General features: G+C 34.5%; 4 protein-coding genes and 1 long non-coding RNA gene across 11 annotated transcripts; 3 read left to right on the top strand and 2 right to left on the bottom strand.

Moving 5' to 3' along the window:
* Positions 1–525: 525 nt before the first annotated feature.
* On the bottom strand, positions 526–5048 carry LOC103495104 (uncharacterized). Of its 6 annotated transcripts, XR_007820983.1 has the most exons (5): positions 3654–5048; positions 1680–1936; positions 1442–1579; positions 1105–1336; positions 526–964 (listed from the first exon to the last, which is right to left on the bottom strand). It is a non-coding gene; the product is annotated as an uncharacterized LOC103495104 (long non-coding RNA). The 6 variants fall into 6 exon arrangements; XR_007820986.1 differs by lacking the exon at positions 1105–1336 and having other exon boundaries at positions 3654–5043; XR_007820984.1 differs by lacking the exon at positions 526–964 and having other exon boundaries at positions 1187–1336; positions 1442–1653; positions 1857–1936; positions 3654–5041.
* On the top strand, positions 1459–2604 carry LOC103495110 (uncharacterized GPI-anchored protein At3g06035-like). The gene is made up of 2 exons (XM_008456573.3): positions 1459–1604; positions 1943–2604. Exons 1-2 carry the CDS (start codon positions 1523–1525, stop codon positions 2476–2478), a joined length of 618 nt encoding a protein of 205 aa, XP_008454795.1. The 5' UTR covers positions 1459–1522; the 3' UTR covers positions 2479–2604.
* Positions 5049–6739: 1691 nt separating the features above from the next.
* Positions 6740–8755, top strand: LOC103495124 (uncharacterized GPI-anchored protein At3g06035). Its single transcript, XM_008456592.3, has 2 exons — positions 6740–6940; positions 8099–8755. Exons 1-2 carry the CDS (start codon positions 6862–6864, stop codon positions 8608–8610), a joined length of 591 nt encoding a protein of 196 aa, XP_008454814.1. The 5' UTR covers positions 6740–6861; the 3' UTR covers positions 8611–8755.
* An 870-nt stretch (positions 8756–9625) lies between these two features.
* LOC103495090 (uncharacterized) lies at positions 9626–17243 on the top strand. 2 transcript variants are annotated; one of them, XM_008456550.3, is made up of 10 exons: positions 9626–10590; positions 11181–11495; positions 11584–11892; positions 11983–12048; positions 12930–13421; positions 13521–13589; positions 13883–14038; positions 14494–14710; positions 14788–15114; positions 16533–17243. In XM_008456550.3, exons 1-10 carry the CDS (start codon positions 9850–9852, stop codon positions 16643–16645), a joined length of 2805 nt encoding a protein of 934 aa, XP_008454772.2. In that variant the 5' UTR covers positions 9626–9849; the 3' UTR covers positions 16646–17243. The 2 variants fall into 2 exon arrangements, with proteins under 2 accessions (XP_008454772.2, XP_008454780.2); XM_008456558.3 differs by lacking the exon at positions 11983–12048.
* A 1512-nt stretch (positions 17244–18755) lies between these two features.
* On the bottom strand, positions 18756–22435 carry LOC103495080 (peroxisomal adenine nucleotide carrier 1-like). The gene is made up of 5 exons (XM_051084726.1): positions 21811–22435; positions 20815–21046; positions 19987–20133; positions 19684–19841; positions 18756–19589 (listed from the first exon to the last, which is right to left on the bottom strand). Exons 1-5 carry the CDS (start codon positions 21951–21953, stop codon positions 19316–19318), a joined length of 954 nt encoding a protein of 317 aa, XP_050940683.1. The 5' UTR covers positions 21954–22435; the 3' UTR covers positions 18756–19315.
* Positions 22436–23768: the final 1333 nt, after the last annotated feature.

The raw sequence follows: 23768 nt of genomic DNA, 5'->3' as shown, positions 1-23768 counted from the left end.
CAAGATGAACGAAACTTGGTTTTTAAAATGTAGGTAGGTTTTTTTTTCTTTTAGATTCTTAAAATGGGTCGTCCCTGTAAAAAAATCTTTTATGCTTTTCTTTTTTTAATGGTTGATTTACAATTTGTGTAAGTCAAAAGACACCAAATCTTTTAGAACATAAGCTTATTTAGATACGAATTGTTCAATTTAATCATCTACACCTATATTATATGTCATGATGCATTTATTAAAATTACAAGCCAAAATCTCGTCTTAACCAATGAAGCATGGTAGGTAACAATTAATAGATCATCACATATGGAAAAAGTTCATTATCTCCCCAAGTTACATTAAAGACACTTGTGCAGTAATAGGCAATAATTGAATATAAAGTGAAAATTAAATGAAATTAGTGTCGTAGTTCAAAATTTAGAACGATTTGGACTCTACTACGATACATACAATGATTGACAAGTTTGTTAAGTACCAACATTGTGAATAAGTTACACAGACTAAATCGGGAAACAAAGTTGAGTTGTCAACTAATACTAAACAATAAATTTCTTAGCTATAACTCAAACTAATTCAGTCTCTCATCTCCTTCAACATTGGTTTTCAAGTTGAAGTTTCTAAATTTGTATACATCAGAATAATTCAAACATGTAGAGACATATACCATTTTTCTTTTAATTCGCAAACGTGAGCCTTCAAGCAAAGTTGGAATTTTAAAAAGAAAATAAATAAATGAATAACAAGAACATATGCTTCAACAGGCAAGTACAGCTCTTTTTTTTTTCTCTTTTTCTTGATGTGCTTCCCAAGATATGCTCAGAGCTTAGCTTTACGAAAGCCTATTCCTTCTCATTTTACATTCTTGCTTCAGATCAAAGAATAAGATTTTCATGGAGATGTCACACATTTAGCCAATGATGCTGCTTGGCCAATATGTTGAAGAGGCATAAAGAAAATTCTTCCCTTCCATCTACATGAAAACTAAAAGCATATTAGAAATATAATTTAACTAAGAATTTAAATGTATATTTGGTAGATTATGAAAAACATGAAAAGTGGTGAGAAAACAATCGAAATTTAAAAAAGAACAAAATATTGATCAGATGGGACCTCAAGGACAGAAACAACCAATTCGAGCTAATCCGATGACTAAATCTAATTGAATGAACAAGTTGATCCAAAATTCAAATATCGCCTTCCCACATTTGAATATCGTAAGAGGATAAGCCATTTCTTCTTCGCCGTGTTCTTGTTCTTTTTCTTTTCCTTTTAACTTTTTTGCCTGGTTCCAAGGACAGCAACATGTTTCACATGTTTGCAGTAGGGAGTGGAATTTTGTTACCTTCATTTCCAAGGCAAAAAACACACAAACGAAGATATAATTTAACAAACAAGCCAAAAAAGAAACGAAAAAGAAAAGGAAGGTTATGAAATAAGAGAAACAAACTGATTGATTCTCATTGTTTTTTGTGTTTGCTTTTTCATGACAGACACATATTTCTGCTCCCAGCGCTGATTTGAAACTGCCATGGCTTTCCTGAAATGTTTCCTCAGTCTTTGTGCTCTTCTACATTGTTTGCTTCCTCTGTTACATTTGGTGCACTGTGATGGTTAGCTCTCTCTCTCTTTCTCTCTCTCTAAGTTTATAAAGCTCATTAACTGCACACAAAACAATACATTCTTACCCTAGATGATTCATGCAAACAGAACTTGAAATTCTCCAACTAGTTTTATGGAGTTGCCCAAAAATATTTTTCTTTACAAATCCTTTTCTCCACATTTTCAAGCTAAGATTTTTCCGTCACCTTTCCTGGCACATTCATCAAAGAAATAGACGGTATGATAAAGTCAGTTGAACTTACAGCTCTTTAGTGAAAGACGAATGGCTGGCCTTCTTGTCATATCTTCGTACACTGATGAATTAAACTTCAAACCTGACTACCTGCAGTTGATTTAGAAGAGCTTTTTAAAGGCTTTAACATCTACAGAAACTCAAAAGACAGGTCGGCTCTTGCCCAGAACTCGAAAGCAAAGTGTATAGCAGAGCAAATTGCAAAGAACTGGTATAGTCAATTGCCTTGCAGTGCTGCCATTGAGGGCGACGTCCTTTTGCCATCCAACCAGAGCCAACTTCCTTTGTTCACAGAGTACTCAAGAAAGTGCGAAGTTAACCTCAATCATACAGTAGATGGGGTTATTTTACCAGTACACGTCCCTAACTCAGCAGATAAACTTATGCTTACTAATTGCACTCATTCTCAGGCTCCGAAGTATTTGGATAATGCAACTTACACAAGTGTAGGTCTTGCTACAAATGAAGACTGTTTAGTGATTGCTTTGGGTACGGATGCAATTAGTGGAAGCTATTCCGCTGGTCTATCTTTGGTTCCACATACTTGTTGGGTTTATTGGCTGGGATTTTTGTTTTTGTCAATTCTTTGTTTTGGTGAAGGTGAAAAGCTTTTGTTTTCTTTCATTCTTTAAAATTGTTATCTACGATGTATAGTCCATGATTGTCCCAAGGAGTTATGTAATGCTTTACACTGAACATCAGCATATTAATATAAAGGATATTTAAAAGGGGCAAACAAGTGTTCTCTTTTCTTTGTATTCTGTAACTGTGCATCTTTAGGTCAACTTATGAGCTCTACACTAACATGAATAGGAAACTACCACCTAATATGATATTTTCAAATAATTTATATTTGGGTTAGAAGACCATCATGATGTTGAAAATAATTTCATCATCGAAACCAATATGACGGCAAATGGAACTCGTATCAAATCCCAAGAGAAACATCTTATCATATAAAGCACGTAGAAAGCTGGACCAGTGAACATGTGAACTAAGAAATAGGAAAAGGAAACAAAAAAAGAAACCCCAACTTCAGAAAAGAATATGCAGGAGCAGCCAAAGGAGTGTATATATATTATATATATATGGACAGAGAGAGAGACTATACACCTGAAGAATCCTCTAAAAGAAGCAACTTTTGTCCAAAGAGGGGAAAAAACCTCTGAAGCTGTTACCTAAAATTCCTTTAAATGATTAATCTATACCTCTTTAAAAAAAATTTGGTAAGAAACAACTTTTAAAACGAAAGCAACTGACAAATCGCAATGCCTCACTATAATGGAGTTCAAAATACAACGGGAAGCCCTCAAAACAGAGATAATAGATCATCAATCCCAATGAAACAACCACGAAGAGCAATGTAAGTCCTAAAACTAGGAATAGGACCCTAGATGATTCTCCTTCGACCTGAGTATCTACCAATCTTTTGAAGCTTATATGAAACATCCTTACTAGCCTCATGTCTCTCTCATTTGAATGAGTTGTGAGTTTATTCATGTACCCTCCTCTACTCTCACATCAAGATACGATGATAACAAAGATCAAAGCTAAACTATTCACATATTAAGTAATAGAAACTACAACGCCTTTAGTTTGCTTGTGAATTGTCCATCACTTCAACTGTTTGGAACATTATGCATAACATAGAAAACTGAAATGCGTTGAGAAAAAGAATACACTTTGCCTTAATTAAATGAAAAATAATGTATTCCAGCCGTTCACATTTGTACAGTTCAAACACACCAGTAGTGATAAAGTTCAGAAAGGTATTTGGAGTTCCAAATCTGAAGAAAAAAGAATTAACCTGACGTAGATGGGATTTTTAGACCTGAAGTAGAGGGCTTTTATACGTATACGCCTTTACAAGCAAAATGATTGAGCAACTAATAGTTGTCCCTTGAGCACCTTTAATTCCATTTACTCCATTAGTTACCATTTATGAATACATAAAGTTGGACATGGGAACCCCATACCCTTCATGAATAAAGCAAAGCAATATTAACAGAACAAGCAAATTCTAAGATGCCCCAATGGCAGAAGAAACAAAAAGGAAAAGACTAAAGAAAGCAAGAACCTCAAATACTAATTATTTCTATTCGACTCTTCCTGTCCATGCAGATCTGATGCCATCTCCTTTACCCTACAGCAGCACAATGGCCTTCACCACCCCCAAACTTGGCCTCTACCTCTGCGGTCTTGCCCATGGCTTGTTGCTATTGGCGAGCTTAGTGCACTGTGATGGTTCACTCTCCCTCTTTCTCAATATACACACACACACGAAACACAAGAGTTCCGTAGTTCCTAGTCTTTGATGGGTTCTTCTGTGCATTGCGATGGCTCTCTCTATCTATTTCTATGCTTCTAAACACTCTCACACACATAGTTCCGTAGTCCCATATCTTTGCTGGGTTCTTTTGCAATCTCACAATTACAGTTCTCCCTTATCCATAGACGTTATTTCCCTTATTGCTGCCACATAAAACCTCACACTCAATCCTCCATCATTTGCAGTGAATGAAGACACACTTTTCAAAGCCATGAACATTTACAGAAGTTCCAAAGAACTTACCCCCATGAATAGGAACTCAAAAGCAGACTGCTTCGTCAAGCAAATTGCTTGGGACTTCGACGATCAGTTGCCCCTCAGCATCTTCACCAGCGGCTCCAACATTACTCCAAGCAATTTAACCCAACTCCCCAATCTCCCGGACTACCTAACCAGGTGCAACATCGAGCTCAACAACACAAAAAATGGCCTGATTTTGCCCCTTCACATCCCAACGTTGGTGTCGAATCTTGTTCTTCATGGATGTACACATTCCCAAATGGCCAATTACTTAAGCAAACCTGAATTCACATCGATCGGAATTGGGTGTTATGAACAATGGGCAGTGTTCGCTTTCGCCACCGATTCTCCCACCGGAAGCTTTAATTCTGCCGTGAAATTGTCTAAGTTGGGTCTTCACCATTTCTACTTGGTGTCATCCTTGTTGTTTGGGTTGTTTCTTCTCTCAGGCTGAAGATTCAACCCAAACATGGTGGGACAATATTCTCCATCCGAAACGACATGTCGATAATTTTAACTTTCAAGGCATGGTGGGACAATATTGCCTTTCTCGTCTCTTTCTTAAAAATAAATACATTTTGGTCTCCGTTGTTTTTTTTTTTTTTTTTTTTTCTCTCTCTCTCTCTTAATTTGTTCGATTTCAGCTCTTTTAGATTAATAAAATTTTAAAATTAGTCCTCGAAATTAATTCTTTTGTCTAAATTTAATACTTAATCATAATAATTTTCACTTTCCTTTCGCACTTTACAGTGAAAATGCTAATAAAAAATATAACCAAAAGATTGATAATAAGCTAGCGATATGAAAAAAGATTAGATATTTAAAAATATAAAGAATAAAATTAAACAAACTTTAAACCATATGGATCAAAAATGACATTAGCCATTCAATGTGCACAAGAGGGTTTCATTTTGATAATGTCACATTATCACCTAGTATTGATGTCTAGTAAAGGGCTAAAAAACCCTTTATTTTTAAAAGTATACTAAATCTCATTTTCTCCTCTAAATGAGTATCATCCATGCAAAAACTGCAAATATGTTTTTGTCCCTTGATTTTATATCAAAACAATTCATTATTTACTTAAAATAAAATTATCAAATCTATAGATGAAATGGAAACTAAATTCAAAATTTAAGCATAAAAATGTAATATTTAAATTAAAAAGTTAAACACAAGTTAAGTTTAAATTTTAGAAATAAAAATGCTAACATTTTAAATTTTGCGAATAAAAACAAAACTATGCATACTAATTTTTACTTCATGTCTGGTAAGTACGTGGATTTTAAAAAACATTGAAATAGTTATAAGCCTATTTAGGCACATAATAAAAAATTTATAACTTTTTAAAGAGGTATTTGCAAGTTTAATACTATTTATATTTATTTATTAATTAATTTTTACTTTTTCAAATTTGTTAAATTAATAAATTAAAAAAAATCTAACTTTTAACCTTGACAGTACAAACATTACATTAATTGGGTTATGTTGCTTATTGATATCTAACCCTATTAAATTTTATGTCATTTGTACAATTTAATAAGAGATGGATCAAGCACAAACGAAGTCACCTTAATTGTTAGACCAAAGATTACAAGTTGGTCTCATGTGTCGAGTGAATTTTTGGATTTTGGGTCAATTTAGAAGGATATTTTGGATATTGTACTTTGATCAAAGCTAATTTTACTAATTAACTTTAAGCTTTGCTATATTTATAAATAGTTTTGCTCAATTTATTATATTTGAAATCAATACTTTAGGTTACACATTTTTCACTATAATTAATTATAGTGATAGATCCATATATTATATTTTCATACATTGTTATTATTAAACTTTAAAAAATGTTACCACATAACATCTTAGAATTGAACACTTAATACTTTTATACATAAGAAAATATTTTCATAAATATTAATAAACTCGACGTTAATAAGAATAAATCCCAGCTTACGAACATGCTAATGTTATACACAATTAAAAAAAAAAAAAAGCTTTTCAAACTACACCAAAGCATTTTTTTTTTTTTAATTATTTAGCCATCTCAGTACAATTCAATTAAACACTAAATTTAAGATAATTATTGAAATTACACAAACTAAAATTAGACCTATGGAAACACATCAACTAAAATTATTATTAAAAAGAATTGAAAGTAGAAGACGGAAATGGTATTTTAACACATAGAGAAAGCGGAGAGATTGGATTGGAATTGCATGGAAAGAAGGAAAAGGCATGCAGACGGAAGAGTTTGGAAGAAGAAACGTGTCTATTTTGGGTGTCAAAATTCCTCTTACATAAGAGGCCACTTGTAACTGCTACAACAAAACCCGGACACAAAAACACAACTGCTTCCCTCTTCTCTTTTCTTTATAAATAATACTAATTTACCACACACTCTCATCTGTTCATCCATTCATCCACCCTTTTTATAATAACAACAAAAATGCCTTCTTCTTCTTTCTTTTCTGTCTCTAGGGTTTTCGTCATTGCTCTCCTCTTCTTCTCCCCTGTTCTCTCTAAAGGTAAACTCCCTGTCTCCCTCTTTCTATTTGGTTCTCTGTTTCTTTTAACGACTTTTACTCTACAACTTTTACTCTTTTTGGTCTATAATTTAAAAGGGGGTCTAAAAATGAGCCTAAGATGTCGATATCTTGAAGTGTTCCCAAAATCGGTTAGATTCTACTGTATGAGCAACTTAAGATGTCGGTATCTTGATATGTTTTGGTGTCTTACATCCCTACAAATCAAATGGAAGAATCCAAATGCTGAAAATCTATCTTAGATTACCAGGAAACAAATAACTTCTTACAGTTAACTTACATGAAAAAAAATATAATAATAAATAAATAAAATTTGAAAACAGGACCAAAATGGTGCTTCTAGCTACTAGTTAGCTCCCATAATAGGTTGTTTGTAGCCCTCATATACATATTTGGTTCCCAGTCCTCTGTTCCTTGTTCTTTTCCTTGATGGGAAACCACTTGGGGCTGCTTGGGTCGGAATGTAATGGGCTCTTAATGTAGAGCTATTGAGGGGTGTTTGGTCATCCGAGACAGATGAGTTATTATAATAGCATAATATGTTTATGATATAATGTAATACAAAACTCTCATGTTCGGATGGAGTTTTTTAGATGAGGTAATCCAGCCTCCTATTATACCGTTTTCAATCTAGCCTCTTTTTCAACCATTTTCTTTTGCCATCACATTTTCTTTTCATCCTCGGTCACTCATGCTTTTCAACGATCCCCCAAAGCATTTTAGTGTTTTAGAGTTTTGGGCGATCTCAAGTTCGTTCCACCCTCAATTACTCACTCATCCCAACACTTCTCCCATCCCTAACACCTCTTAGGTTCTCTGAGAATCTTCTTCAAACTTCACGATCCCATTTTCCTTGTGAGTTCTTGATCGCCTAACCAACACCTCTTAGATTTTTTTCTCTAAGTCTCATAAATCCTAGTCACATTTCCGACCCCAAAACAGTGGAATCACATAACTCATAATTGATCGTTCAATACGCTCCCACATAAACTTAATAAAAAAGATTCTTGTAAATTGCACCATACCTAGAAAGTGGATTTGAATTTCCATCTAGTTTTTGTTCTCCGTGGAGCAATATTGATTATTGTAAGTCTGTATGAGAATTTTGAGTAAATTTTGTTACCATTCACCTGATTGCAGATGAAGAAGACAATCTTCTCCAAGGCCTAAACAGCTACCGACAAGCACAAAACCTCCCGCCGCTCGTGAAGAACGCAAAAGCCGACTGCATTGCAAACGAGATGGCCGACGATGCTGAAGACCAACCCTGTGCTGTCACCACCACCAAATCCAACGTCGTTGCAAGCCGACCGTCACAAATCACCAAGTTCCCGGACTACGCCGAGAAATGCAAGGTAGATATCAACACCACCGCCGACGCCGTCGTGATGCCGGTGTGCGTACCAAAACTAGTCCAAACTCTGCTGCTTACGAACTACACTCACTCCCAGTACGCGAAGTATTTGAACGACTCAAGATTCGTCGGTGCGGGGCTAGGGAAGGAGGACGACTGGATGGTGGTGGTTCTGACCACCGGAACGAACGCGGGGAGCTTCGAAGGATCGGGGGCCGGGTCGTTGGTGGGTTCGATTTGGGGATGGGCTGTGTTGGTTTTGGTAGGGCTTTTGATTGGGGATATTGTGAGATTCTAAAAAGGGAAATTTGAGATTTTGCCGCCAACGTTCCTTTTTTTTTCCTTCTTCTTTTTTCGGGTTTTCCGTTTGTTGTATTTATAGGTTGAAATGTGGCTTTGTATTGTATCATTTTAATGGACAGTTTTAGTGGTTCGATGCTTCATTTTGAACTTCATTATAAATGGCTATAAAAGTAGAAAGCCTGTAGCAAAAACTAAATTAGAGAGAAACATGAAGTCTTTTATTAATTTTAAAAAAAAAATTAAAGAGTAAATGAGTACAAATTTGGATGTTTATAGACCAAACTAAATCAGTATTTCCCTTGAAGCATAGAGAATAGAGATGTAATTAATTTTTAAATAATACATGTAAACAAAAACATTTTATGTAAAGCTTTCTTCTCTAATTCATAAGTATAGCTCTTCATCCAATTCAGAAGTTCTTCGTGCGATTAGTTATTCATGAGTTATGTGTTCAAAATTTTTGTGCAAATTTGTGTGTTTAGCTCATGGGTAGACTTTATGTAGTTATGTTATGTAGGTCTTTTATGTTTTAATCTATATGTACCTATACGTATTTGGAAGCTTTTTGTGTTTTAATTCTTCTTTGTCGGTATTTGTTTCCAACTCAATTTCGTTGTGTTTCCAACTCAAATTCGATAACGTCTTTGTTTCCAACTCATTTGATCCACAGTTTGCTTCACTTTCCATGGAGGGGAAGTCTCCTAATAAAATTACGATTTATGGCTAATTTATTAATATACGTCTTTTCCAGTTCAGCGACATATCAAATAAACAAAACAATTAAAAAAGAAAAAAAACTCACAAATACATAATAGAAAATAAAATGAAAAAGCTTGCAAATACATATAAAATAAAATTATATATAAAAAATATCTCTAATCAACACGTAATTATATATTTGTTCGGTTTGAAAGAAAAAAGAAATTGTTCTATTTATGAAAATTTATGGCAAATTTACATATTATTTTTGGTCTAAGAATAACCTTAAGGCATAAAAAGTTTAATAAGGTGAGAGATTAATGTGTGAATGTAACGTAGGAGAAAGAAAACAACAATAATTTAATAAAATGGGTCCAAACCTCAGCCTCCACTTACATACACTCTGTACATTCCGGCTAAAATGCGCGCCGTTCGCATTTCCAAAGCACCCAACCCCTGATTCTCAATCCATCCCACGCCGACGGTGAAGATTCGCCCACACACGGGGTTTCTATCAGATTGAAGTTTCTTCGCTATGGTGGACGACGACGACGATGACAATTTCGGCCACTTCAATTTTGTTGCAAACCATCCCGATCCGATCAACAACCGAACTTCCTCCACCACCATCGATGACGACGATTGGGGCGATTTCGTCGACCATTCTTCTCAGATCGGTGACCCTTTTGATCTCTCCCGTCCTCAGCCTTCTCCCAATTCAAACCTCTCCGACACGTCCCCGGCGATTCAGTGGGCGAAGCCTCAGGGGGCTATTCCGCTTTCCATTTTTGGCGAGGAGGAAGAGAAGGAGGAAATGGGATCTGGTGTAGTTGGTTCTAGTGTTGGGTTTGGGGAAATTTCGTTTGTTGGGAAAGAGAGTGGTTCGGCTAAGAAGGGAGGGAGTTTGAGCGTTGGGGTTGGGATTGATGATTTGATTTCTAATTTGTATGGTCCGAATCATCAGATAAAAGCTGGAAGTCCGTTGAAATCGAACATGGAATTCGATCCTTTGAACTTCAATAATTCGTTGGATTTGAAATCCGTTGGCTCCAATTTGAATATCAATGGTGTTCATTCTTATGGGAGCCAGACTAATTTTGATGGCGATGCTTTAAATTTTGAAGCTAATGGAGTGATGTCTAATGGGTTTCATTCTGAGTTGACAAACGTCGGTGAGAGTATTGAGGATGATGGCGAGGAGGTGGACGATTTTGATGGCTGGGAATTTAAGGCTGCAGAGTCGGTTACGCCTACGGGTGATGATCGGAACTCAAAGGTAAATTGAAAACAGAAATTACTAACGATGTTCGAGGCTTTTTAAGGAAGTTGAAATCAAACTCCATGAATTTGTTTCGTTTTCAAATTTGCTGGAGCTCCGAATCATTGGAATGGAAATGTAGGTGTCTTAGAGTTTCAATGTATTAAAAGTAGAAGATAGTTAAACATAGTTTAAAAATTAGATAGGAATTCAGAGTTCAGGTTTTATTGTTGTTCATTTTATTAATGTCTAAGTAACAGTAGGAGCTACTCATTTTCATAACTATACCAGGAAGAATTGGTTTTTGAACCATTTCGTCTGAAGAGGAGCCTATAATGCGAATTGAAGGTGCATTTCAGGCCCGTATTATTAATTTTATTTACTTTACGGTTACCTATTCTTATTGTTTAAGGTTACAGGAACATGGTTAAATATTTGTAGAGTTTTATTTGCTATTAGTTATTCGCTTGTATGTGCTTTACTTTCAACTTATACCAGAGACTCCTATTGTTGTGTTTGATTGGTTCTCAGTGCCTTTTAAAACAATGTCTATGAACTGCTATGCGTGTAAGAGATTATACTTAAGATTGACATTCCATAATATGAAGGTTGTCAGACCAATCCAAGACGGTTTTGATGGAGTGGCACAGGCATTTGAATCAACAATCAATGGACATAGCCATGGAGATTCGGTTGTTCAATCAAATGGAGCTGTTAACAACATAGATGAATGGGACTTTGGTTTTAGTCTTGATGCAAGTCCTGTGGCCCAAAATGGCATCTTACCAAACTCACACAATAAGAATAGTCAAAATGATCTAAATAATGTTTTAAGCCCTTCTCCTATTGAACGGGATGCCAATGGTGTTGGGCATGTGTGGGATTTCAAGGATGCTTTTTCTGATGCACCAGACTATAAGTTGGTGAGTTGATATGAATATTTTTAGCATTGTATTGAGAAGTAGATATTTAATAAGTTTGATCATGCTATACCTTTTATTTTCATTGTAGGAAGAGTCAAAGCCTGCCATCGTTCCTCCCAATGGTATAGAGGTGCTTGTTCTGAATGGCAGCGTCGATGTTTCTTTGTTTGCTTCTGATGGGATTTCTCACAAATCTGGTGAACAACAAAATTTTGACTCAAGTTTTAATCTGAATTGGGGGAAAGAAGACAGGAACTTTTTGAATGGAAACCTGGACGACAACTTCCATGCTACTGGGAAAGATTTAAACACTTCTTTAGTTAATGAGAATGATGATTTCAATGAGAATATTTGGGATTTCAAGTCTGCACTTTCAGATTCTGGATCAAACAATAAGGTCTTTTTTTCTAGCCCATCATATTTGTGATATTTAAGTTCCGTTTTACCTTTATTTGAAATTGATGTTCCATGTCTTATTTGGCTGTAGGCAGAGCCAGTTGAATTTGCTACTGGTTTTGAAGCACCTGCATTTGGTTTCAGTAGTGGTATTCAGGTGGTTGCTCATTTCTCCATCTGTATAATAGTTTCTATGGAGTCCTTTCAATTCCTGTAAAGTCTAAACCTGTTTTTCATAGGAATTGATGTTTGCTTCATAATACACTAAGATTAGTGCAGAGAAGCTGTTATTGTGTCAGCAATAGTTCTTTTATAAAGATTTCTCTGCTCTTTCTTGGGCCTTGGGGTGGGTACTCTTTTGAAAAGAAGGAAAAAAAAGTTCTTCTACTCTTGCTCTGTTTCTTAAAAGGCAATTACTGATGCTATCGTGGTCACTCTCGGAGTGTGGATGTGTAATTTGTATGTATTTTGTTCTTGTCTAAAAGTATGACTGCATATATTAAATCTTTACACCATGACTGCATATATTAAATCTTTACACCATGACTGCATATATTAAATCTTTGAACCTTAGTCTTAGACTAGTTTTCCATCTGTATTCTGGATGGGAAAGTTTTTTGTGGTTCTTATTTTGAATTTGGAGGATGTCCTCCTATTATTTTATTATTTATATATATATATACACATATTGGTATTAAAATAAACTTGAATTTATAGCTTTCCTCTTATATTATTGTTGGGGTGGTTCCTATAAACCTTGTAACTGTAAATAGATCGAACATGGATGATTTCAATATTCTTGTTCTATTGCGCGTTCAATTCACGTCGAGTTCAAAATATGCTTGTTTCAATTTTGTGCACTTCACCTTCTATTTGTATTGCATATATAATATGTATCTCCAGATCCACAATCTTACTGCATATACTACCTTTCATGTTTATATCTTCTCAACCTTCATCTTTCTGTGTTTCTTTTGTTTCTGTAGACATATTCTGGTTTGGTTCTTAATGATTCTTTCTTTCAAATTTTTCTTCCAGAGGAATTCAGAATTATTGTCAAGTCACCAGAAAGCCCTGCCCTTGTCAATTTTTGGAGATGAGGAGCTGGAAACTACTGATGATTTCTCAATGAATCAAGGTGCTTCTACCTTTGTATCTGTCGCCCATGAAGGACTTGATAGCAAGAATCCTGGTTCTACTGTATCTATTAATGACTTGATATCAAGTCTGTACAGTCAAGCCGAGAACAATGGTTCCATCAAGTCTTTCCCAGAAGAAAATGAAAATGGAATAATTCCATCACCAAGAATGTCACACTCCGATTTTGGCAATGATGATGATGATGATTCCTGGGAGTTCAAAGATGCGTCACCAGATGTTAACATCCTAGATCAAACATACACTACTACTCTTGGAGGTGTACCCCAGCTGTCATCTACTAAACTTCAGTTTGATTGTTACATGGATTTTTATCACAAATTAAATCTTGTTTTGAACCATGTTGTCCATGACCTTCTTGAAAATTTAAAGGTTGGTAATCTTATAGATATGTGTGTGTTAGATGAAATGGTTGTTGCTATATGATGTGTTCTTAACATTGTTTAATTTTAAAATTCTATTCCTCGACAGAAAGCCCGAAGTAATGAATTTCTTTCTGGTGAAGAAGCAGACGTCAGAACCATTTGTGAAGAAATTCAGGTTAGCAACCATGGTTGCTTATTACTGGCTTTTTGGCTTTTCTTTTATTATTTTCTCTTCAATCTTAAGCCATGATAGATCCCTTTAATTAAACTTTCTCGAGATGTATACTTTTTTTGATAGTTTGAGTAAACACTATATGCTTATTGTTAAAAGTTGTTCTTTTTCCTTTTGCATTAGCATCTATTTTCGTAACCATTATGATAATTGCTATGAGATGATAATGTGTCTTTCTTATGGAATGCTATTTTCTTGTGAACTCCTGAACAAAATTTTCTTATTTCTTTGTTCAGATTTTCAGTGCCGAATTGTCACAAGAGAACATTGCAGCTGATAGCGATCTTTTCCTTCCAGAAAATAATACTTTCAGAGAGCTTCTTGAGATGCTGCGGGATCCAAGGTTTCAAATTCTTGATGAAGAATTCCAGTTATCTGAAAGGTTACTATTGGTAAGACTCTCTTGTATTAGGATGATATATATTTCTTTTGACAGGAAACAAATATTCATTAGTAACTTTTAGAAACTTGAACTTCCTAGTGCTCAAGTTCCATAACCACCTTCCATTGCCTAGTTGAGTGCACAAACCCAAATTTTTGTTGAGTTCCTTCTGTTGCAAGCATGAATGTATTTTTTAATTCCAAGTTATTAGGAAGGTTATAATTGCTGCCGAGTGTAAGAGTGTTCTACTCTGGTATATTTTATAGGATTTATAATTTTATGGTATAATTTTTTTTGTATTTTTTAAGTATACATCTGGAATACATAGCGATTTGAATTACACTCGCAAGTCTTGTGCGCTGCATCAATTTTATGGCTCCAGAAACTATAATTATTTGAACACTTTTTATCCTTGCCCTTGGTTATGAATATTACTTGATAGTACTTCCTTTGTTCAATTGATAGGCAGAAAATGATTTGAGATCGGCTGTTGAGCTCTTGAAACACGTCGTGTCGACTTTGACGATTCTTAAACTTGTATCAGTGGAGGAGCAATCTAATTATGTTTCCATATGGAACGAAATGATGTTTATTTGCTTTCAAGAATTGAAACACGGTGCTTTGATTTGGAAGGAATCTATACAGAGAAATGTTGAAAGTTACATATTATCTGAACCTCAAGGTACTGCATTACTTAGCCTGTGGATAATATTGCAAGTTTCAAATTAGCTGACCTGTTCATATCTGCCATTCTTTCAGGAAAACAATATATCTGCGCCCTCGGAGAGATTTATAGGGTAGTTCAAGTGCTTAGAGCTTCATTTGTACTTTACAAGCCATGGATACTATTAGGTCAGGTTGATCCCAATAACTTGATTTCTCTTGCGAATGAATGCTCCAATATTTGGTTGAGTTCAGGACTTGTTGTAGCTCTCTGCAAGATAGATGGTCCTATTGATTGCAAAGCATTATTGGATTCGATCAATGCTATTGATAATCTTGATGAATGGGGTTTGAGAAAGCATGTTCTCTTGGGACAGCAACCTACTTGTAATCTATCGCTCTTGAGTGCTGAATCAATTCCAGGTATGCACTGAATCTATTGTACTTTCTTTTTCCAAGCTAGGAACTTATATTTCATTAGAACCGAAAATTACAAAAGATCAGGGGGTGATTCATCAACCCACCCACAGATGAAAGAGCTTACAGAGAAACTACTCCCATGTGCTTGAATACACACATATATATAGAAGTAAAATAGGAAATGAAAAGAAAAAAGGACAATTAAAAACTAACTTCAAGAGTATACCAAAAGAACCTCATAAAGCTAACATGATTCCAATTTTCCAAATTCATGTTACAATGATCATCGGAGATCTAGGATTTCATCCTCATTCATATCATCATTGCTCTTCTTTCAAAAAAATGACCAGTCACCACGTAATAACCTAATTTTAAAAGAACTTAATAGTCCCACTAGCTCAAAATGGTGGTTTTTTCGGTCCTGCTCTCTTTTGAATGACTTCCACCGTACATTATATTGTAATGTCCAGAAAAATTACCCAAATTGGCTTCAGTTCTGAGAGGGTTATGTGTCTCCCATGTGCCACAATGGTCCATCCCACCAAAATGATCCTCTTCTAAAAACTTTAATACCCTAGATTTATAACCAGGTTACTCTTACCTAATTACCACTATACCCTTACTGTCCTATTACTATTCCCAAGATAGCCCCCATTAGTACAATCACAAAAGGCTCTGTCAATTCCCAAACAATCTCCACATAGCAGTTAGCTTTCCTGGAAGAGTGATCTAAGTTGAAATCACCGGAAAGTTGTGGATGAGCAAAGAATAAAGAAGAGAAGCTTGACTTTCTAAAAGAAGCATATGATGAGGTTCACTTGCGAATTTCCTTCGCAATGATAGTAAGTCTTTCGGTAAAAAGAAAAGAAAGTACTAGCTAACAAACCCAATGGAGAATGAGTTCAGAAAATCTAAGATAAAAGAATGCCGTGATGATTGCCACATGGATTTGGCAGTCTGTTGATGTAAAAATTCTTGCGCCATTAGCAACTAGGTAATTCCAAGCAAAGCATGGGAAAGATCGCCTTTGCTCTGAAATAGCAGTCATAATTACATGACGTGGAACATTCTAGTAAAGAGGTTTTGAGTTCCATGTTATGTTGTGCAAAATTTCAAACGTTACTTCAAATTTCTTGGGATTTCATTGTAATCTGAGTAACCAGATTATGGCTTAAGTTTGGGTTCGATGACACCAAAAACTTTGAATCGTCCAGTTTTGTGCACCAACGATATCTACCTATCAGATTATTGCAATCGGTACACTAAATTAAGCCCTGCCTCTTCCAAATTGGAAAGATAAATATCTGAAATTCTAGCAATGAAATACTACTCTCGTTCCTATCTTTATGCCTCCTTTGTACATTTCTTGGTGAAATTCATTTTTACGGTTCCATCTTCCTGAGTTTTTGGTTTGGCGTTAGGTATGGATTTGGTGGTCTGGAATGGGGAGAACTACTTTTTGAAGCTCGCGAACTTATGGGCAAACCTAATAGGTCGTGATCCTCCAATCATTCAGTACTTGATTAATAGGTGATAAGAGGATCCAGCCATGTTGTTTTGTATAATAGCCTATGGATGATGTGGCTGTTGCTATTTTCTCCAAATGAGGTTTCATCACCTTTGTCGACCCCGCTGCTCATTCGTGTTGATGTTGTAATAGGAAATGCTAGATGATTACACTCCTTGAGATGAAATTAAGAAAGGAGAACACTTTCCAGGTTTTCAAGAAGACCAAATAAATCCAATCTAAGTCTCGTGGGATCCACATTCCTACCCATACTCGGCCATTCTTTAGAAGAACTACTGTGTAGCAACTAGATGATGTTTCATATCTGTATCATAGTATGATTTATGCAGTCCAGAACTGGATGGATTCAGAACACCACATACATAGAGAGAATTTCGTCATGTTGGAGATCATTTTTGTTACCCACATATATATTTTTTCTTTTTAATCTTTTTGGTTCTTGTTTAAATGTTGTATCTCTAGTTTCTAATCCCAGAATCAGAACAAGATCTGTTTATCAGAGATGAACTTTGTAAAATGTATATATAGGTTGTCCTTTTCCAGAATCATTGTTGTACTTATAATATGAATGTAATTTATTCTATTTTTACCATTGTTTTTACAATGTGCGTGAACGTGTTTTCTTAGTACTACATACAATGTCTGAGTTGAATTGGTATTATCTGAAAATATTTCGTGTGATGATGTGAAGTGTTGCATTTCTTTATTAGCCATCAACAAATCTTGAACTCATGAACATGATCAAGTTTACTAGCAAGAACTTTGATTTTATGGGTTCTTTAGGTTATTCTTGATTATTCTTTTCTAATTTTTACCCTCTTAGGAGAATACTCTAAAATGATCGTGGTTCAATTGACATAAAATGTATACTATCGACCATATATATTGTCTAATAATATAAACCCATATTTTCATATAGTTTCAAGAAGCTTAAAATTGAATTGGAATATAGTCAAACCAATCAAATATGGATTTCACTTGTAGTTCTTGGAACATTTAGCCAAAAAAAAAGGAAAACTAAACTGTTCTAGTGAATAAATAAGTATAACTTTATCTTAAAGGACAAAACTTCTGAAAATATTTACAAATAGAGGAAAATGTCACAATCTACTTGTGATAAGCTAAGATAGACTACTGCGATAATAGTTGGTCTATTATGATAAACTAGATCAAGATAGATTACCATGACAGTAATTTGTTTATTATGATTCATCGTAAATAGATTATAATATCTTACTATATTTTGTAGTTAATTTTAAAGCTATAATGTTTTTTCTACATGACATGTCGTAGTTGGGTAACTAGTTTGTTACATGTAGAAAAAATAATTATCATGAAATTAAGATTAAAAAGATATGTACAAACATAGATGAAATACAAAGAACAGTTTGTCTAAAAAGGGAAACTTAGTGAAGTACAATTTAAAGAATTATATAACCTAGATGTAGAAATTATTTTTTAGAAAAAAGGAAAAAAATCAACAAAATCAACATATTTTCCACATTGGTCCAAAGTCAAGGTCCCAATTGGATTGGTATTCATAACACCATTCCTCTATTTTAAAAAAGTAAAGTACAACAAATCCAAATATATTTTTTAAAAGTTATCGTAAATAATAATAAAAAAACTATTCACATATAGTAAATAATAATGAAAATAGTATTGTTAGTATTAATTATTAAATCATTTTTATTCTTTAATCATAAGATTAATAAAAAATAATAATAAAACTTTTAAATTACTAAAACCACTCAAATCCAGTTCATTTAATCTCTAAACTACAAACGGTTTTAAAATTAATCCAGTTCATTTAATCTTTTACTTTCAGTTAATTAAATTAGGACACTTATAAAGAAATTGCATGACAAAAATTAATAAAAAACAGATCATAATACTTTGTTTTTTATACGTACATATGTATACGATTATCAAAGAGCTATTAGAAGATTATCGATTTTTAAATTTTCCTTATAATAATAAACTCTTTTACTACTCTTTGAGAATGACCCATGTTTTTAATAACTTTTAAAAATAAAAATTTAAAAGTAATCAAACTAACTAAAATAAAATGAATTCAATACTTTTAAATTTATAACCAAATGAAAACAACAAACACTACTCAAAACTAAACATTTGAAAATCTGGGAACGAAATGGAATTTTTCTCGTTACAATTACAAACTAAGTTACATGGACTACTAATTGAATACAATACTTATGGGATTGGCTACAGTTATGTTCTAACTAAACACAATCTCCCTCTAACCAAAAAAATCCTCCATTTCCACGTTAAATACTAAACTCAACATAAGATAAATTATTATCATTCAAGTTGCGATGTAAAATCCCCATAGTTTAGAGAAAGTTAAAGTTTAATCCTTGTAGTTTGATGCACCATCTCTATGATTTGATAAAATTCTCGTTAATAGACCCTATTGTAGAGACTATTTACAAAAGCTTTTATCAAAACATATGCATTAAATTCTAGTTCTAAACCACAAAAACAACTAAATTCTAACTTTTTCCAAACCATAAGGATCGCAACGACAATCTATCCATTATTACTGTGGTAAAATGGGTAAAGATCAACAAGCTTGCATTATTTCCATGGGAATGGTGCTTATTCCCACGTGTTATTGCTTCTTCTTCATATGTTTTTGGCCTTTAATGAATACCTTCAGCTACTTTTTAGTTTAGGTCTAGTAAGCAATAGATACCTTCTGATTGCAAGTATTAGAACCCAAGTAGTTGAAGTGATCTTCTCTTTTATCATCAAAAGAAGAGCTGAACTGAGTACAGTCTTCAAGATTTGTGCTTGCAATCCCTTGAAAAATCCAAGTATGCCTTCTTTTCTCCATATAGAATGGACAACGCCCGGAACTGTTCGTTGGACTTTTTGACGATTTTCTTTTGTTTCGTCGTCATGTGCAGCTTGGATCATCACCTTACACCTGTACCCCGAGAGAAAGTTTCATTCTTTCAATATGCCAGTGTTTGAAGGATAAGGATATGCTAGTTCTGGTGAACAAAGAAAAAATTATGCACCTGATTGCGGGATATGTCAGAACGGTGGCAATGCTTTTTGAAATTGCACCAATTACAAAAGCTGTAAAAGCAGAAAGAACTACTGGAGATGAACCTTGTTCTGATTTATTCTGTTTTCCTTTGAGGATGTTCTGCTTCAGCTGATCGAATACTGTATACTGCAATAAATCATAGTTCATGTGTCAAATCTAGAGAATACTTAGAAGAAGATAAATTGGGTGTAGAGTACGTTGAAACTTAGTGATTTCTGTCGCACCGGCTACCGACAAATGGATGACTGAAAATAATGCATGGGACAAATACCTGAATGGCAGGGTTTGCAGTGAGCAGCAAAGAAATTCCAAGACCATCAAATGCGTCGCTCCAACTGCCCTCTGTCAGTGTTTTGAAAAGCCCTTTCGATTTTCCAAAGGCACTTGTCTGCATTCTTGATGAAGCTGTATCCAAGGGCTACACAATGGAAAACCAAGAGAGTTTCTTCAGTTAAATCATTTTTTATATACAAGAAACAATTTCCGAAGACACGTTCAGTTAAACCATTAAACTTCAATAATATTCAAGACGTGTTCTTGTCCATACAAGACTTCATAAATAAAGAGACTTGGAACTTTATATGACAATGACGTTCATCAAACTGTGCAGCTCAATGTTGCATTTCATAATGTAATAAAAGCAAACCTATCTTGACAAGCAGAACAGGCAGAAACTAAAAGTGAATGGACAAAAAGTTAAATATGCTTTGCTTTCTTGAATTATTTCTTCATTCATTCATTCTAAAAAAGTTTCACACACTGAATCGAGAAATTACAGCATATGAACGAATATGAAGCCAAAACCTACAAGATTCCATTGTTGGTAGCCAAAACCAAAAGAATGATGTGTCAGCTTCAACGCAAAAGGTAGAGATCCGTTTTTTTAGAAGTCAAGACATCAAAATAACATGTTTCACAGATCCCAAACAAGAATTGACTATGTTGTAAACTTGGCAATTAACATAATAGCAATACTGTAATTCCAAATGAAAAATGAGAATCATCCTTTCCTCTGCTCTAAGAACTCAAATTCAGGGATCGCAAAGATGGAAAGATTATGCTTTATGCATTACAAGGTTGACAGCAGAGATATTTCTACCTGAGTTAAGATGGCATTGCAAGCTCCAGCAGCAGCAGCAAGTAACAGGTTTGCCTTTGTTCCAATTGATTTAGCCCCAGTTTTTTCTAGATATAGTCTTTTGAAGTAGCTATACCCATAGAAGTACAAAAACTGAGAAACAAAAGATTGTAGATTCTTGGTTCCCAGTCCCTGGTACAGCGAAAGAACTTGATTGTTTTTTATTGCTTCCCACAACACATCTGAAAGATACCTACAAAAGCCAAAACCAGTTGAATCAATAGAGATGCAAAAACGACAACAGCATCCAACATTTTTTAGGCATCGAATCAGTCTTCTAGCAGAAAAGCAGAGCCATTACTGTGTTGTGTGTGTCAAAACTCAAAAGTGTGAACCAGATTGCTTTGTTCTTCCACAAGTTTTTTGTATTGCTTTGTTCTTCCACAAGCATCAATTCATTAATGATCTAGACGCCATGAACCCAAACAAGCCCATTTTGCATTCACGCTTCAACTAAATCATCTGATCCAACTCACAAGATTGAACAAGCCTACAACAGGAGCTAAAATTGAACACATAACAAGAGATTTTCCAGATACCAAGGAACCTGAAACAGCCGCAAATGCTTTCAAAATATCACAAAATTCTCACAGCTCACCAACCAACCACTTCAGAAGCGCTCAAATTCTATAGATCATTCAATTAAACAAAGAACAACCCTTACCACATAAAATTCGATGAAGAGAAGTCGTGAGATCAATAACGAGATAAATTTTCAAAGATCATGAGATCGAATATAAGATGGGAAAACAGAACTCCAATTATACGGTAGAAGCATTCAACAGAAACTAACTCAATTTACCATTGAGATTCCTTCAAAAACAGGGTAACGATTGCATCAACGACACCCGGATCACGATTTGAAAGCAAACCAAGAAAGTTACCCCAACCCATCAGAAAAACAGGGGAAACAAACAAACCCAGATCAAAAAAGACAAAAACGAAACTTTAGGCAACCTGTATTTCTGTTGGCCATGAGCTCGAACCTCGGCTTGGTACTTTGACTTGCAGGTATCAAGCGGGTACAAGATAGTGGTGCTGACAAGCGAACCGATCGCACCGGAAGTAGCCTCCGAGAGCGATTCAAGATCAAAACTCATGATCCTCTCTTCCTATGAATGAATGAACGAACGAATGTATTGCTAAGGAATTTAAAATGGGATTGTCTTATTTTGGGTAGGTAAGGCTTTTTAAATGGGAACAAAACACAGGAAGAAGACGGGGAATTGCCGAGTAAGAGGTTTGAGAGCGCGTGATGCCGGTGGCGTCTTTTGAAGAAGTGGCGCCACCGTTCGGTTGAGGGTATTGGTCGTCGGATTAGGTTCACGGCAACTGGATGGACGGAGAAGATCGATCCACTTCTTAGGTCCCATTTTGGGGTTAGTGTTTTCGATTTGAAGAGAAACTCAGCTACTTTTTTTGGACACTAGTTGTGGTCTCTACATCTTGCACGTGTTTAAATTTTTTGCAAAAGAAAAACATTTAAACTTTTACCAAAAGCATTAATTTGTTTGAAAAATACTCTTTGTTCCCAATTTTCATGTGTTGGTTAGGACACCTTCCAGAGTATCAAAATATTCTCGTATTTCAGTCTCCTGTACTATTTACTATCCTCTTTAGTCTCTCATCTCCTCCAACTGATTGCACATCATAAGATATAGCTTCACTAAATGTTATAAACAAAAGTTAGTACTTGGTTGGATCTTTATTCTTCTATTGATGCCAATGTGGACAGTTGCCCTGAGAACATAGTTCTCGTGTTGGCTTGCTTGTTAGAGATATCTATTCTCATTTATGGATTATCGTTTCTTCTTTCATAATTTTTAAAAATTCTTAATTAAATTTATGAAAAAGAAAAAACAAAAAAAAGTTATTGGTTGGTATTTGAATATGAGATTGGATGTCAATCTAGGGTGGGAAATTGGTTGGGCCAAATAGATATATTTGTATTTAAACCAGTCATTACTCACATTTATATTTGGAAACTTCTCAAATGTAACCATGCATTCTATCTAATTTAATGTATGAAGAAAAATAAGATGTCTATGGATTGGAAATTATTACAAAGTTGGCCTATGTTATAGTTTACACTCTTTTAACATCGATATTGCTAGCATCAATTTTTACGATTTCGTTGACAATAAAAAAAAAAAAGTCGACCATTAGACTCAAAGGTTGTATTGATGGTTTTTTTTTTTTTTTTTATGTCAGACTATAAGAAAAATGATTTGTTGACATTTTCATACACAGTACATTTATTTGGAATATTTCATTGTAAATGTATATAAATGTAACAACTCGAAAATTCTATGTATTTTCACTTACATTACTACGTGATGCAACAACTAAAATACTTAATTTTCCAATAAACTCAAGTAGGAAAATGTAAAGCTTTCTTTATTAACAAAACTTTGAAAGAATAATTCAATGAAATAATAAATCAATTAATATAAAAGGTTAAAAAAAGTTTGGAGTACTCCTGTCTAATTTTAAATAAAACGAAATAAAATAATTAAATAAAAACCTAAATGTTTATCTAAAATCAAGACTCTATATGCAGAAGCTAACTCTTTTATGGATCATTTTTGTCATTAGCCGTCTTGTCCTTATCCTGACCTTAAAAATGTATTATAGAAAAGGTTGAGTATAAATATATCGACCAATATGTAATCGGTACTTGGTCAGGTGCACTATATTGACATTCATGCATTGTTAACCCATTCTATTGTAGAACTGGTGAGTCATGAAGGAGACATAAAACTTGTGAAGGTTGTTAATTCAAAACAATCACATAATGTCAATCACATTAGAAACCACAATATGGGAGAGAGTTTTGTGTGAGAGGAAGAAGGAAAAAAGAAACTGCATGATTTGTCTTCCGGGCGAGTTTGAACAAGGAAGCTATTGTCTTGTGA

This window comes from Cucumis melo, chromosome 5 (genome assembly GCF_025177605.1).
Source record: "Cucumis melo cultivar AY chromosome 5, USDA_Cmelo_AY_1.0, whole genome shotgun sequence".
In the NCBI taxonomy this organism is placed as follows: domain Eukaryota; kingdom Viridiplantae; phylum Streptophyta; class Magnoliopsida; order Cucurbitales; family Cucurbitaceae; genus Cucumis; species Cucumis melo.
The sequence above is the reverse complement of the archived record's forward strand: the minus strand, read 5'-3'. Positions and strand labels throughout refer to the sequence as shown.